Genomic DNA, 15,561 nt, shown 5'->3' with positions numbered 1-15,561 from the left:
TGTGGCCCCGAGGGGCTCCTCTGCCTGAGCTGAGGTGAGGGGAGCCTGCTAAGCTGGTCTCGGGGTCGTGGTCTGGATGCCCGCGGGCCCTGGGGCTGGTCGTCGTGCCTGGGGAGACCCGCACAGCCTGGGCCACCGGGTATCGAACATGCTCTCCCGTCCCACATGAGTGTCTGCTCTGGACACGCCCCGAAGGCTCTGTTAATCATTTCGACATTTCCTCCCCTTGCGGAAAATAGTTCTCTGTGACTCCTGCTGCCTTCCAGGTTCAGTCCAGACCCGCCCACTCACTCAGCCCCCTGGAGTCCTTGGTCCCACACCTGCTGCTGCTGCTGCTTGTGTCTCCTGGCCGGGCTGCTGCCCCCGCCTCCGCCCAGCATGCTCTTCCCGCCTCCCCCCTCGTCCTACTCAGCTGCCATTGTCCTTGGAGTGCCAGCTTGGAAGCCCTCATCTGGGACTTTCCCGCTGGCATTTACAAGCAGGAATTCATTCTCTTGTCCCTGCTGTCCCTGAGCTTGGTGATGATCCCGCTCACAGTGCTGTCTCGGTCATGCTTGTCTCTGGAGACCCCGGTGTGGCCCAGCCTGGGGTGCTGGTTAGGTGCAGGTGAATTGCATGCTGCGCCTCACGCTGCTCAGGGGTGCTGAGCAAGCCCACCGTGACCACGGAGCCCTGGGGGCACAAGGAGGGGGCCCTCAGGTGCCTCCGGGTAGGTTCGGAGTTCAGCCTCACCACTACCAGCTGTGTGACCTTGGGCCGGCGACGTGGCCCCTCTGAGCCTCGGCGTCCGCCGTTCCGCGGGGGCAGCTGGGAGGATGGACGCGGCCGTGCATGTCATCGCTTCGCTCGGTGCCTGGCAGATAGTCAGCGCTCCAGAAGTGCAGCTGTGGCGGTTCATGCTCTCATGGCTGGTGTGTGTCCCTGGTGCTCACTGGGTCTTTCACTGTCACAGAAGAAGGGCGTGAAGCGGAAAGCAGACACGACCACGCCCACGACGTCTGCCATCACCGCCAGCCGCAGCGAGTCACCCCCGCCACTGTCGGACCCCAAGCAGGCCAAGGTGGTGGCGCGGCGGGAGAGCGGGGGCCGCCCCATCAAGCCGCCCAAGAAGGACCTGGAGGACGGCGAGGTGCCCCAGCACGCGGGCAAGAAGGGCAAGCTGTCAGAGCACCTGCGACACTGCGACAGCATTCTCAAGGAGATGCTGTCCAAGAAGCACGCGGCCTACGCCTGGCCCTTCTACAAGCCGGTGGACGCGGAGGCCCTGGAGCTGCACGACTACCATGACATCATCAAGCACCCAATGGACCTCAGCACCGTCAAGGTACCTCGTGGCGGGCGGGCTCCAGGCAGGGGGCGGCAGGCGGCTGGGACCCTCTTTCCCTGTCTGGGCAGCCCCTGGCGCCTGGCCAACTGCCTGCTGTGTCGAGGTCCCCATGTCTTGGGCCGTCTCAGAGGGGGCCCCAGTGCTGGGGCCTGGCCCAGCTCTGTTGGTCTGCCCACTGGTGGCCGACATGCGCCCGACAGTGTGGTCTGGCAGGCTCGGGGAGGAAGGCGTGTTGTCTGTTAGTCACTGAATTTGCAGGTTCTTGTCATCTCTTCTGCTTGAACTCAGTTTCATTGTTTCACTTCTTTCCTTCCCGTCTCCCACCCCAGTCTGCCTGCAGGCTTCTGTCACGTCAGGCAAGGAGGCCCTTTCAGGTGACCCACCCCTCACCGGACAGAAGTGGGTCCTGGAGGGGTGGGTGGCAGAGCTGAGACCAGGAGCCCAGCCTCCCAGTTCGCATGCCAGGGTTTCCCTCACCAGGGGCCTCCCTGGGCTTTTGTGGGTTTTCCTCCAGGTCAGGCCAGTTGAGTACAAGCAGAGAGCAGCCTTGTGCTGGGTCACGATGGAGAAAGTGCCCAGGCGACAGCAGTGGCCCAAGGGCAGCAGGCCTCGGCCTGGGGTAACTCCCGTGGGGTCTTCTCTGAGTGCACGCAGGAGGGGTCCTGAGCCCCGCACACCTACCCTCCCTTGGAGAGCTCACAGCCAGCCTGGCGTTGGTCCCTGATGTCCTGAGCAGCGCCCCGGCAGTTGGGCACGTGTAGCCCACCTGCTCCGTGAGCCTCCCTCGTGGCCCTGGAACAGTGCCCCCCACCGTGGAGCGGTTATTTCCTCTATCAACGGGGCCTGGGCCTTGAACGGCTGGTGTCAGATGTTCTGCCTCATTTCCCAGTAACGCCAGCCTGGGGCAGAGTCTCCTTGGTGAGGCCTTCCCCCGGCGAGCATGGATTCCAGGGGTGGGACAGAGCAGGCTGTCCAGGTGGCGGTGCTCGGTGACCCGGCTCAAGTCACGCTGGCCCGGCTGGGTGACCGAGCAGCTTCCTCACCCTCTCTGAGCCTCTTCCTGATCTGCAGGGCAGGCACCTGCTTCCTCAGACATGTTCCTGCTGCAGTGGTCCTGCCCCTACTGGAAGCCCAGTAGCATCTGCGTTTCTTTGGGCAATTTTTTCCCCTGTGAGTAGGATACGGAGAGAGTCCTTGTAAAAATTCAGGCAAACTAGAGGCGGGTGGAGAGTGGGCCTCCTCCCTTCTGCCGTTGCCCCTCATTCCAGCGAATATTCCCGGTAATGGTTCGGTTCCATTTTCTGGATCAGCTCCTGGCTCAGGCTGGTGCTCTCGTGGCAGGCTTGACGGTGAGGCAGCAGGGAGACGCTCCCCAATGTGCCATCTCTGAGCCGAGCGCCCATGTCTCGAAGGCTCTTTCTCCCTGTTTCGGTGTGCGGAGTCCTGGCTCTAGGCTGCCGGCTGTCGGCTGGCCCCCCTCAGCCCTGGTGAGGGCTGTGCTCCGTCTGGTTGTGCCCACACTGCAGCTGTGCCCATCTTGGGACCTGGGGAGCCGGGGGTGCAGGCGCTGGGCCTTCAGGATGGAGAGGGCCCTCCGGGGGCTGCTTGCACCTTGCTGTTTACAGCTGGGAACCTGCGGCTGGAGAGGGAGTGGCCCCGCCCAGAGACAGTCCTGGGGTCCAGGCCTTTGACTCTTTTAAGCTGAGCTGGGCTGGTAGAGCTCCTGTTGTCCCGAGAGAGGGGCGTTGCTGGCTGTAGTGATGCTCGTCCATCCTTCCTAACCCCACAGAACTCTCAGGAGAGTTGTGTCCCTGCCCCGTATACAGTGGAGGAAAATGAGGCTTGAGGAGGAAGCGGCTTGCCCAAGGCCATATGGCCAGTGGGAGGCAGGGCCGGAAGTGTGCCTGCCTGGCCCAGGGGTGCTGGGGCTCCCCCAGGCGCTTCTCTCTGATGCCTGCGGTGGCCCTGGGGACACTGAGGGGGGCGTGTCACGCTGGCGCCATGGCAGTCCACCCCAGTGTTGGGGACCCAGAAGGGACGTTGCGTGCACGTGACCTGCTTGCTCGGTGCTCCATTTCAGAAACATCCCCTCATCCAGGAAACGGCAAGGAGCGACACACAGAGCTGTGACTGTCCTTGGTCACCCTGTGTACACTTGCCTTTGGTTTGTTTGTTCCCAAGCCCCAGGACAGTGGCCAGTGGTCAAATTAAGACTGGAGCCTGAAGATCTCTCAGAAATTGAAAGGGTCTCAGCTGCCCATTTGTCCTCTCTGGCTGGGCCACCCTGGAGTGGGGAGGCTGTGCTGAGGACCGGAGCCCTGCAGCTCCGGAGCTGCCGGAAGCTCTCCAGGGGACAGGGAAAGAGGGGTGTGCCTAAGGCTGGAGAGGCTGCAGGTCCTGGAATCTGACCGCAGTCAACCTCTTCAGGGTCTAGAATTTTGTCATATACAAATTATATATATATAATTTTTAGGTGCAAATGGGACAGGTGGTCGGACTGTAACCCTCGGTGGCCTGCTGTAGCAGAGCATGGGCCCCAGGAAACCCAACAAGAGGTCCCTGACTAATGACCTCTACTTGAACCCATCCAGGCATGGGGAGCTCGTTCCTCACCAAGCGGTCGCCCCTCCATCTGCTCCGACTGTCAGCTCATTCTTAGCTGCCGCCTTGTGGGGTCCCTCACTGCTCACACTTCTGTCCTCCACATGCAGTGTGCCTGTTGTCTTGCCCCCACCAACCCATCCTGTCCCACTGGGGCGGCCTGGATGACCGGTGCTTCTGTGAGGGGCGGGCTGCTAACAGCGCCTGGATTCTCACGGAGAAAAAACTCCGAGTCTCACTCCGTGAGTGAGCAAAACCCCAGAGCTGCAGAAAGCAGCTTTGGACTGAAGTTCCTCGGTACCCCCCGAGCTCCTATCGTCATGACGTCAGTGTGTGAAAAATTACCCAGTGTGTAGAGTGGGAGACGGGCGAGGAAGGATGAGTGGGGGCTGCAGGAGCTGGGAGGTCTCGCTGAGCACCTTTTCCCTGCAGCCAGGGCGTCTGCCTCTCGGCGGCCTCCCAGACCCTCCCTCCAAGCCCTCAAGCCCCACTTCCACCCTCTCTCTGGGCTCCCACGTACGAGGTCCTGGGGTTTGTCCGTGGACGTGCAGAGGGTCTGGTGTCCGTTTGGCTGAGGTCTGGAATGCCAGACCTCACGCCCTGTCCCCCGTGTGTTACAGAAGAAGATGGACAGTCGCGAGTACCCAGACGCACAGGGTTTTGCAGCTGACATCCGGTTAATGTTCTCCAACTGTTACAAATACAACCCCCCAGACCACGAGGTGGTGGCCATGGCCAGGAAGCTCCAGGTAACCTGAGGCGCTCTCGGGGGCGGGCCTTCTGGGCGCAGGTGGGATCAGAGCTCAGGGTGGGCCCCCAGGGAAGATGCAGGCGTCCCAGAGAGCATCCAGTTGGGGAAGGGGACTCCGCTTCCAGGGAAGTGAACAGGCCGGCCTCTGCCTTTCGGGAGCCGCGCACTCAGGCTGCGGCAGGGAGCCCTCCGGGGGCCGGCGCGCATTCTAGCTGGGACAGGGAAAGAAGCAGCGTCTGTGCTCTGCAGCTGCACTGGCTGACGGCTCCAGCACGAGCCCGTCGGCGAGGCCTGTGGATGCCATGTCAGATGACAGTTGTTTGTGCAACCTTATGCTTTCCTGACAATAGAACAGACGGCATGCTGGGGAGAATGTGGGGCCAGAGGGAAGCCCGGGCTGGCCTCCAGTGCAGGCACCCGCACACATGCACACGTTTCTCATACAGAGATGCGCACGCACTCATGCGATGTCCTGCCCCAGTCTGGGTGCTGCCCGGGTGTTCCTGCATGGTCAGTACTCAGAATCCATTCTTACTCCTCCTTATGATCACCTGGGTGGGCTGTCGCTTTTATAAATAACAGCTCCAAGATTATGGATGTAATGTAACCAGAAGATTTTCTTTTTGGAAAAAAGAGCAAAAATTGAGGAGCTATATCCTCTTCTAGTAGTTTTTCTTTTTGCTGGACCCAGCATGTTTGTTCTGTAAGGCATTCCTAGTCCCCTGCTCAGAATCCCTTTGAAGACCCTGGGAAGTAGCTTGTGGTGTCGTCCTTGATGATGCAGGACCCAGACGAGGAATGAGGGGGACGCCTTTTTCCATGCTGCTGGGTCCTGCTGACATTCCTACCGTCCTCCTGCCTGCGGGTCCCCCCGAAGGCCTGTCCCAGGCTCTGGCTGCTGCACGCGGCCCTCTGTGTTCCCCGGGGGAACATGGCAGAGTGGTCCTAGTGGTCCCAGTACGCCCAGAGGAAGCCACCAAGGCCTGTGGTTTTGTACTGAGACCATGAGACCGTACCCACTGTGTCTTGAAGCCAAAAGACTTCTTGTGAAAGGCCACGCTGCCTTTGCTCCATGACGGTCCTGAGCCTGGTAACTTCCTTACTGGGCGGGCCGGGCAGCGCTGGCAGCAGACCGGGCGAGCGAGCAGAGCCAAGGCCCAGCGGCCCTGACTGTTCCTGCAAAAAGTGGTTCTGAGCAGTCTGGCCACAGAGGCTGAGAATCTTGGTCACCAATGGCTGTTTAGTACTGCACTGTTCTTGTGTATAAATGGAGCTCTGGGTTGGAGCCCAACACTGAAGCAGCCTGAAGTAAGTGCCCCTCGAGGCTGTTTACTGAGAGCAGGCCAATCGGTGGCTCTGTGTGTGAGCATCCCTCTGAGGGTGTCTTCACCCCAGGAGGAGAGTCTGGGGGACTAGAACCCAGAAGGGGTGCTTCCAGGAGCTGGACCCCTGATCAGTGGGGTCGCACCTTATATGTGTGAGCCGCTGTGGATTCCGGTGTGTGAGCTTGGCAAAGAGAAGTCTGCCCTTCTGGCCTCATGGCCACTCATCCCCATCTGAAATGAACCTGGATCCCAGGGGGAGGGGACGTTTGTTGAGAGTGCTCCTGAGGGCTTAGGTCCTGCTGGGAGCAGCTGGCAAGGGTGTTCCAAAGCCACTTTTGACGGGACAAGACTTCTGGCTTTTGAGTCAACTTTGGGACCTAACTCGGACTGAGAGGTAAAGCTACAGTAAAGTCACAGAGGGGAGACGGGAGACTGAACCGGCTCCCAACCCGGTGTCTGGGGGCCCCTGTGAGGGGTCAGAGCTCAAAGGAAGATGCTCCAGCTGTTTCACAGTAGGTGGCAGCCTCGCAGAGCCTCAGACCCGGAGGCTGAGAGGACAACAGATTTGTGGCAGGATGCTTGCGTGTTTAATAAAGGGAACTTGCATGCCAGTTCCGAGGAGGCTGCATCTGTGGCTGTTGGTCCCATGTCCCCTGCCCCACACTCAATGCCTGGAGCAGGAGAGACTGAGAGCAGGCTGGGGGGCGACCCAGGCCCCTGAGGAGACTGGCCGCAGTCTCCTTGCAGGGCCTGACCTTCCGAGCCGCCGGGCATCCCAGGGATGCTGGGACCACTCCAAGGGGACTGCCCCATGGGCGTCAGGACCTCAGGCGCCCCTCCCCTCCCGCAGGACGTGTTTGAGATGCGGTTTGCCAAGATGCCGGATGAGCCCGTGGAGGCGCCCGCGCTGCCCGCCCCCGCGGCCCCCGTGGTGAGCAAGGGCACCGAGAGCAGCCGCAGCAGCGAGGAGAGCTCCTCGGACTCGGGCAGCTCGGACTCGGAGGAGGAGCGGGCCACCAGGCTGGCGGAGCTGCAGGAGCAGGTGAGCGGCCAGGGTCGGGCCCGCGGACTACAGGGGCTGACGGGGGGCTGAGGCAGGACCACGGCCCAGCTCTGGCCTGGTGCTAGGCCCGCCCTGTTGACCCAAGGTCTGCCCTGTTCCTTCCTCTCCACGAGCTGCAGTGACCCTGACTGCAGTGTCGCTGGGTGGAGACCCAGGGAAGGCGTCAGCTCCAAGCCCCCCTTGGTGGTGCTGCAGGCCTGGGGTCACGATAGCCTGCCTTGTGTCTGGATGTTCCTGGAGCCCTGATGGGCCCTGAGGGCCTCACCTTCTCTAGAAAAGTCAGGGAGGCTCGTGCAGTCTGTTGCAGTGGGGCGGGCGCAGGCTCCACGGTTCCCACCTCAGCCTCTGACCACCTGTAAGCCTGCTGGGCCCGGCTTCTCTACTTCTCTCTCTTCTCTACTTCTCTCTCTTCGTTTGCAAAATGGGACTAATGCTCCCTCCACTTAGAGTTGTTTTACGATGAATTAAGAAAAACATCAATTGTTTTCCCTAGTGTCTGGCAGCCAGCAGGTACCCATTTCTGGGGCCTCCGAGCAGGGAGAACAAGCAGAGCAGACTGGCCCCGCAGGCCCCAAAGTGGGGCTGGGTGTTTGACCCTGAGCTGAGCCTCGCTATAGGGGGCGCTGCAGGGTGGATGCTTTTGAGAAGCGGCCGCCAGGCTCTGAGCGCAGTGCTCGCTCAACTCCTCTGCCTACTGGAGGCTGGAGACGCGATTCCTCACCGGACGGTGTGCTCATGATGGCCCCTGCGCCTGGGGTTGGGGGGGGGGTGGGTTGCAGAAACGAGCGGTGTGTGAGCACTCACCACGCCACCAGGTGCGTTTTGGATAAACTCAATAAACCGTAGTTGCTGGCACTGGATCCTTTTGATCCTGTGGGCCTGCCGCGTCTGATCCACACGGCTTCCCCAGAGCAGCTGTTGCCAGTTTGCTTCGTGCAGGCGCTTAAACTTCCTCATCTAGAGAGTCTTTCTCGTCTGAAAAGTAAAAACTAATCAGGAGAGCAGTAGCTCCCGTTTACCGAGTCCTTACCGTGCCCTGCCCGGGCCGCGCATCTCCCCAGGCCCATCTCGTCGTCTCCGCCACCTGTGAGCTGCGCACCTTCCACTCCCTCTGCCCAAGGAAACCGAGGCCCAGCAGACCCAGCAACCTCCCTGCGGCACAGGGGTGGGGAGGGGCGGGGCCCAGGGGCCCCAGGCGCACCTCCCGCCCAGTCGAGGCAGCGCCAAGGGCGCCCCGTGCCCATCCCCACCGTTTCCCCCTTGGGCCAGCCCCGGGCAGGCCACTCATGTCTGCTCTTTTCCAGCTGAAGGCCGTGCACGAGCAGCTGGCCGCCCTGTCTCAGGCCCCGGTGAACAAACCAAAGAGGAAGAAGGAGAAGAAGGAGAAGGAGAAGAAGAGGAAGGACAAGGACAAGGACAAGGACAAGGACAGGCACAAGGCCAAGTCCGAGGACGAGAAGAAGGCCAAGGCGGCCCCGCCCAGCAAGCAGGCCCAGCAGAAGAAGGCTCCCGCCAAGAAGGCCAACAGCACGACCACAGCCAGCAGGTGGGCTCCGGCGCCGGCCTGGCCCTCCACGAGCCCAGTGCTGCTCGCCGTGGGTGCTCGTGTGGCCGAAGGGGTGCTGCGCGTGGGACTCTGCGCTGGGGCTGCGAGTCCTGGTGGCTCAGAGACGGCTTTCACGTGGAAAACAGGGTGGGGGTGGTGGTCCTTGTCTCATCCGCCTCATGGGGCGACCGCGGGGACCAGACGAGCGAGATCTCTGCCGGGAAGATATGGGCTCCAGAGGGTGCTGCTCAGCTGTCCGTGGGGCTGGCCCTGTATCACAGCCATTGGAGTGGTCACACTGCCTGGCAGAGACCTCTGCTTCTCGAAGCTTTGGGGACATTTTCCAGATCTGGGCCCAGGAGTTTTATTTTGGGGGCATTGGGCCTTGGTGGCGTGGGCTCCTGGCACCCCATTCCTGGCTCGCCTGGTAGGCAGAGGGTTGCTGGTAGACTCGTGTCTTGGCACAGATCCAGCGCCCTGGTCCATCCACCTTCTGACTTAGCTCCTGCCGTGGCCGGCACTGCCCTCAGGAATGCCTGCCGTAGACAAGCAGGGACCATGGGAAGATGAGGACGGTGGGGAGGGCGTTTAGGGCCAGGGTGCCTCTCCCGGCAAGGTAGGGGGAAGGCTTCCCAGGAGCAAGCTGGAGAGCAGAGGGTGGGGACAGGTTCCAGGAATCAGGCACAGCAGGTACAAAGCCATGGAGGCCAGTGGACACGTTCCTTGTGGGGATTAGGACAAGACTAGCACCCCTGAAGAGCAGAGATGGGGTTGGGAGGAGCGGGGGTGGGTTGAGGCTGCTAAGGTTGGCTGGCTTTGTGGGGGTGTTTCGGTTTTATTCTCCGAGCAAATGGAGGGGAGTCAGGAAGTATTTAAATGTGGAGAGTGGGGGCTGGCCCAGTGGCGTAGTGGTGAAGTGCACACTTTCCGCTTCTCGGTGGCCCGGGGTTCGCCAGTTTGGATCCTGGGTGCGGACATGGCATGGTTTGGCAAGCCATGCTGTGGTAGGCATCCCACATATAAAGTAGAGGAAGATGGGCACGGATGTTAGCTCAGGACCAGTCTTCCTCAGCAAAAAGAGGAGGATTGGCAGATGTTAGCTCAGGGCTAATCTTCTTCCGGGCGGGGGGGGGGGGGCAAAATGTGGAGAGTGGATTAGCGGGAGGCAGGAATGGGAGAAAGGAGGCCCCTTTGGAGGCGGTTGGGGTTATGCAGGCAGAAGAGGTCGGCAAGGCGTGGAGGTGGCAGTGGGTGGCTGTGAGAGCCGTTTGGGAGGCAGAAGGGACCAGTCTGTGCCTGGAAGGAGGAGGAGGGAGGGGCACGCGGAGCCAGGGGCTCTGGCTTTGGCAGCTGGGCAGACAGTGGTGCCATCAACATAGGGCAGTGGGCATGGACAGGGGTGCCCGTCCCCCCTTTCTTCCTGCTTTTGGAGGAGGAGGCAGAAGTCAGTTTTTCTTGTACTGTCTCTGTCTGGTTTGGGTATCAGTATAATGCTGGCCTCAAAAATGAGTTGGGAGGGGCTGGCCCAGTGGCACAAGGGTTAAGTTGGCGTGCTCCAGCTTTGGTGGCCTGGGGTTCACTGGTTTGGATCCCAGGCGTAGACCTATGCACTGCTTGGCAAGCCATGCTGTGTGGTAGGTGTCCCACATGTAAAATAGAGGAAGATGGGCACGGCTGTTAGCTCAGGGCCAGTTTTCCTGAGCAAAAAGAGGAGGATTGGTGGCAGATGTTAGCTCTGGGCTGATCTTCCTCAAAGAAAAAAGAAAAAAAATGAGTTGGGAAGTGTTTCCTCCTCTTCTGTTTTCTGGGGTAGATTTATAGAATTTATATTAATTCTTAAATGTTTGATAGAATTCACCAGTGATACCATCTGGGTGTGGAGTTTTCATTGTTGGGAAGCTTTTAACCATGAATTCAGTTCTTTTGATACACATGGGACTAATCAGGTTGTCAGTTGAGTTTTGGTGGTTTGTGCCTTTCAAGACGTTGCTGCATTTCATCTAAATCATGGTGGGCACGAGTTGTTGGTGGTTTTCCCTTCTCCTTTGATGTCTGTAGGGCCTGTAGTGATGTGTCCTTTCTTTCCTTCCTGATTTTGGTAATTTGTGTCTTTTTCTTGGTGAATATGGAGAGAGACTGATCAGCATTCAACGAACCAGCATTTGATTTCACTGCTTTTCCTCTGTTTTCACTTTCTTTCATTTCTGATCTTATTTTTACTGTTTCCTTTTGCCTACTTTGGACTTAATTTGCTGTCCTTTTTCTAGCTTCCTGAAGTAGAAGTTCAGATTATTGATTTGAGACCTTCTTTTCTAATCTAAGCTTTCTGCTTTAGCTGCACCCTACTAATCTGATATGTGGTGATTTCATTGAGTTCAAAATCTTTTCTAATTCCCCTTCAGACTTATTCTCTGACCATGGGTTATTTAGAAGTATGTTGTTTAATTTCTAAATATTTGGAGATTTTTTTCAGATATTTTTCAGTTATTGATTTCTAGTTTAATCCCAGTAGGGTCAGAGAACGTACTTTATATGATTTCAGTACTTTTAAATTTGTTAACATTTATTTTATGACCCAGAATATGGTCTATGTTGATGAGTGTTCCATGTGTGCTTGAAAAGAATGTGTGTTCTCCTGTGGTTGAGGGGAGTGTTGTGTATGTCGGTTGGGGAAAAAATCTTAAAAGCAGACAAAAAACATGTAATTTGGGTTAATTTGGTTGATGGTGTTGTTGGGGTCTTTTCTTTGCTTGCCAGTTTGTTTTGTTAATTACTGAGAGAGAATCACTGAATTCTCAAACTTTGTGGGTTTTTCTGTTTCCCTTTGTTCTATCAGATTTTGCTTCGTATCTTTTAGAGCTTGGTTTTTAGATGCGCACACATTTAGGGTTGTGATGTTTTCTTGGTCAGTTGACCCTTTTATCATTTGCAGCAGCCCTCCTTTTCCTGATAATAGTCCTTTTGCTGGAGTCTACTTTGTCTGAAATTAGTGTAGCTACTGCCGTTTTCTTTGATTGGTGTTTGCATGGTGTGTTTCCCCCATCTTTTAACCTACCTCTGTCATTATATTTAAAGTAGAGTTCGTGTAGACAACATGTAAGTTGGGTCTTGTTTCTTATCCAACTTGACCATCTCTTTCTTTTACCTGGTGTGTTTAAACTGTTTCTATTCAATGTAATTCTGCTACAGTTAGATTTCGGTCTCTCATCTTCTTGTTTTCTGTCTGTTTTTTCTTCCTCTGTCCCCTTTCCTGCCTTCTTTTGGATTATTTGAATGGGGAGATCAGTTTTTGACCGGTTGAGTTTGAGATGCCTCTAGGGCGTTGAGGGGAGCTGACCCTGAAGGTTGTTTCCTGGCCGAGGCCTGGAAACCTGCTGGTGGGAGCAGCCTCTGCTCTGACCTCTGGAGCAGGGTCTTCCCTGTCTCTGGAGACACATGTGCCGTCCTCAGGCAGTTGACCTGGCTTCTTTACATGAGACATCACTTTGGGCCTGCCTGTAAGAGAGCCTGGTGGTCCTGGAGAGGAAGGGGGCCAGACAGAACAAGGGGTCAAGGGGTGGGGGCTCCATGGCGTGGGGACCGGCCCTCCACAGGAGGCAGGAGCTCAAGCTCAGCGGGTGTGGCGTAGGGGCTCCATAGGAGTGGGGGCAGGGCTCCATGCCACGATGCTCTTTGCCTTCTGCCTCAGACAGCCGAAGAAGGGTGGCAAGCAGGCCTCGGCCTCCTACGACTCGGAGGAGGAGGAGGAGGGCCTGCCCATGAGCTACGATGAGAAGCGCCAGCTCAGCCTGGACATCAACCGGCTGCCCGGGGAGAAGCTGGGCCGGGTGGTACACATCATCCAGTCCCGGGAGCCCTCGCTCAGGGACTCCAACCCCGACGAGATAGAGATTGACTTTGAGACTCTGAAACCCACCACTTTGCGGGAACTAGAGAGATACGTCAAGTCTTGTTTACAGAAAAAGCAGAGGAAGCCGTTCTGTAAGTTGTCGGGGCCCCGCCCACCCTGTCCTCTTCGCTCCTTCAGTAACAGGTGGAAAGCCGGGCAGCCCCCAGGGGTGGGAGTGGGTCGCTGCCTGCTGCCTTGCTCCCCGCCCATCCTCCCGCCTTGAGCTCTGAGGATACCTGTCTGCTCAGCGGGCGCAGCCCCCCTCCAGCCGGAGTGCTCCTTCCCCCTCTCTCGGGCAGGGGGTAGTGCTGTGCACCTTGGCCTCTGCTGGGCCAGGCAGGCACCCTGGGTTGGCCTGAGCCTCATTCATTCAGGTGCTAATTAAGGCCCTCGCCACTCGCCTTGCTGAGGCTGCAGGAGGGCCTGGGCCACAGGTGACCTCTGGTGGTCCCCTGCCAGCTGTTTTTTCCTGGGGAAGAGGGTCGAGAGTCCTCCCAGGACAGACCCCGGCACTGGGCCAGGCCCTCCCTGGAAGTCAGTGACTTCTCCAGATGGGAACAAGGCACTGCCTGGTCAGCAGGTCCTGGGGAGTGAGAGCAAGGGCAGGCCCGAGGTGGCCCTGTGGTGGCAGGAGAGCAGGGCCGCAGCCCCGGCCCTGAGGACTATGAGGCATGCCTGTGCCTGTGTGTGGCCTCTCGGGTGCTTGGTCCTCACTCACTCTGTGGGGCAGCGCCTTCTCCTGGATGGAGTGCTGCACGACCCCCTGCAGTCGCATCACGTTTGACCCTTGGTAAGTTGCCCGTGGACTCAGAGGTGGCAGCACAGATGTGCCAGGCAGCGGAGGCCGTGTGCGGGGCCGGCTCTGGGCTCACTGCTGAGGCCAAGAGTGAGGCTCAGCTCTGGTGAAGCAGGACCGGGAGTCAGAGGGTCAGGGTTCAGTCACGGCTCTGCCCTTCACCAGGGAGTGCGGGGGTCCCCAAGCCACACATGTCCCGTCCGTGCACCCGTCTGCTAGGGAGAAGGGTGTGTGTCACCTCAGGTTAGAGAAGGCTTTGCGTCTAGTGAGGGCTCAGCACGTGCCGGTGGGGCCTCCGTGTCATCCGGCTCGCTTTACCCCTCGGGGAGCTCGGTGTCCACCCTGCGGTCAGGGCCAGGGCCGGGCACGTCCAGGGGGCTGGGGCCGTGCTGCCCGGAGCTGCCCCTGTGTGGGCCGCCGGCTGAGCCCCGCCTTCCTCTGCAGCGACAGGCGGGAAGAAGCAGGCGGCCAAGTCGAAGGAGGAGCTAGCTCAGGAGAAGAAGAAGGAATTGGAGAAGCGGCTGCAGGACGTCAGCGGGCAGCTGAGCAACAACAAGAAGCCGGCCAAGAAAGGTATTTGCTCCAGGTCCACGATGGGCGGGCGGCAGGCCGGGCTCCCCACTCCCTGTGCACGGTTCCTTCCCTGAGGCTCTTCACCTCCTGAGACCCCGATTTCCTTCTGTACCTGTGAACGGGGCTGGAACCCTGGCCCTGAAGGGGCTGAGCAGACGGAAGGCGTGTGGGAGGGCACCCTCTGCCAGAAGCCCCTGGAGAGGCTCTTGGGAATGGCCCACCTGGAGTCCTGCCCTGCAGCCTCCGTGGGTCCTGGCCCCTGCAGCGAGCTTTCTGGCTGCCCCCGGGCGGTCACACGAGTTCCCAGCCTGTTACCGACACCACAGGAGGGAGGCTCTGACTCCCAGCCCCCAGGCCCCTTTGTGGAGTGTAGGGTCTTATTTTAGGTGACAGGTGGTTTGAGTCCTTGCCTCCTTTCTCTGGACCCTGTAAGAAAGGGCAAATACCTTTTTCCTGGCCCCAGGGATGGGGGACACAGGTGGTAGTCAGCATTGGGATCCCGTGTCAGTGGTCACGTAGCGGCCGGGTGCCACAGCCTTGCCAGCTCCTGCTTGCCCAGTGCCGAAACGGGGCTTGTGACCCTGCCCACTCCCACCGAAGGCTCGGAGGGTCCCCTGACATCACCCCTGGGAGGGGCAGAGCAGGTGGCTCCATGGTCACTGCTCAGCACCACCTGAGTGCTGGATGTCTTTCTAAGTCAGCCCCCCCACGCACACAGCCGGTCAGCCCCTCTGAGTCAGCCCCTCTGAGTAGGGCACACTCGTGTCTTCCCGTCTCTGGGATACTCACCTAGTCTTGGTGATCTCTGAGCTTTTACTCACACTTGTGACACTGAGTGTCTGGGGTTTCTCACACCAGCTCTCCGATCTCTGATACCAGCTGGGTGTCCAACAATTCTGTTCAGTTCTGACACTCTCTCCTCAGAGTTAGCGCAGACCCTGCAGGTGAAGGGCCCAGCCCCACAAGACCACCCCGACCTGGGACGCCAGGTGCAAGTCCCGGCCGCCCGAACCTCTGACCCACGGGCTATAAGCCGGGGGTTCCCACGACCCCCTCCTCAGGTTCGATAGTTTCCTAGAACAGCTCACAGAACTCAGGAAAGCACTTTACTTGCTATTATGGTTTATCGTAAAGGATAGAAATCAGGAACTGGGGCCGGCCCGGTGGCGCAGCAGTTAAGTGCGCACGTTCCGCTTCTTGGCGGCCTGGGGTTCGCCGGTTCGGATCCCGAGTGTAGACATGACACCGCTTGGCACGCCATGCTGTGGTAGGCATCCCACATATAAAGTAGAGGAAGATGGGCACAATGTTAGCTCAGGGCCAGGCTTCCTCAGCAAAAAGAGGAGGACTGGCAGTAGTTAGCTCAGAGCTAATCTTCCTCAAAAAACAAAAAAAAAAGAAATCAGGAACTGCCGAATGGAAGAGACACATGGGGCCAGAGGTGGGGGCGCAGAGCGTCGCGCTCCCAGCCCTGCACGTGCTCATCCGCCAGAAGCTCTCCAATCAGGTTATTAGAGTGCCCCATCTCCAGTACCCTCCCTTCCGCGGAGTTGGGAGTGGAGGGGCTGAAGTTCCCCCTCCAGTCACTCCGTCTTCCTGGGGGCTCTGGGGCCTCCACCCCGAGTCACTCATTTGCATAAACTCAGGTGTGATCCACAGGGGCTCCTTATAGATGACAGAAGACATCCTC

The 15,561-nt window shown here is 58.8% G+C and overlaps 1 protein-coding gene across 4 annotated transcripts in view; it reads left to right on the top strand.

Moving 5' to 3' along the window:
* BRD3 (bromodomain containing 3) overlaps positions 1–15,561 on the top strand; it is a 68,672-nt gene that overhangs the window by 49,225 nt on the left and 3,886 nt on the right. For all 4 annotated transcript variants that reach the window (XR_011533480.1, XM_070596007.1, XM_070596005.1 and 1 more), the window contains exons 6-11: positions 953–1,324; positions 4,549–4,677; positions 6,855–7,046; positions 8,372–8,613; positions 12,302–12,594; positions 13,743–13,871. Coding sequence is in view for 3 of the 4 variants with exons in the window: in XM_070596007.1 (XP_070452108.1) it covers positions 953–1,324; positions 4,549–4,677; positions 6,855–7,046; positions 8,372–8,613; positions 12,302–12,594; positions 13,743–13,871 (1,357 nt within the window). In the remaining variant the exon portion in view is untranslated. The remainder of the gene's footprint in view (positions 1–952; positions 1,325–4,548; positions 4,678–6,854; positions 7,047–8,371; positions 8,614–12,301; positions 12,595–13,742; positions 13,872–15,561) is intronic.

Source organism: Equus przewalskii, chromosome 26, assembly GCF_037783145.1.
Source record: "Equus przewalskii isolate Varuska chromosome 26, EquPr2, whole genome shotgun sequence".
Lineage (NCBI taxonomy): Eukaryota > Metazoa > Chordata > Mammalia > Perissodactyla > Equidae > Equus > Equus przewalskii.
This window is presented reverse-complemented; position numbering and strand designations above follow the sequence as displayed.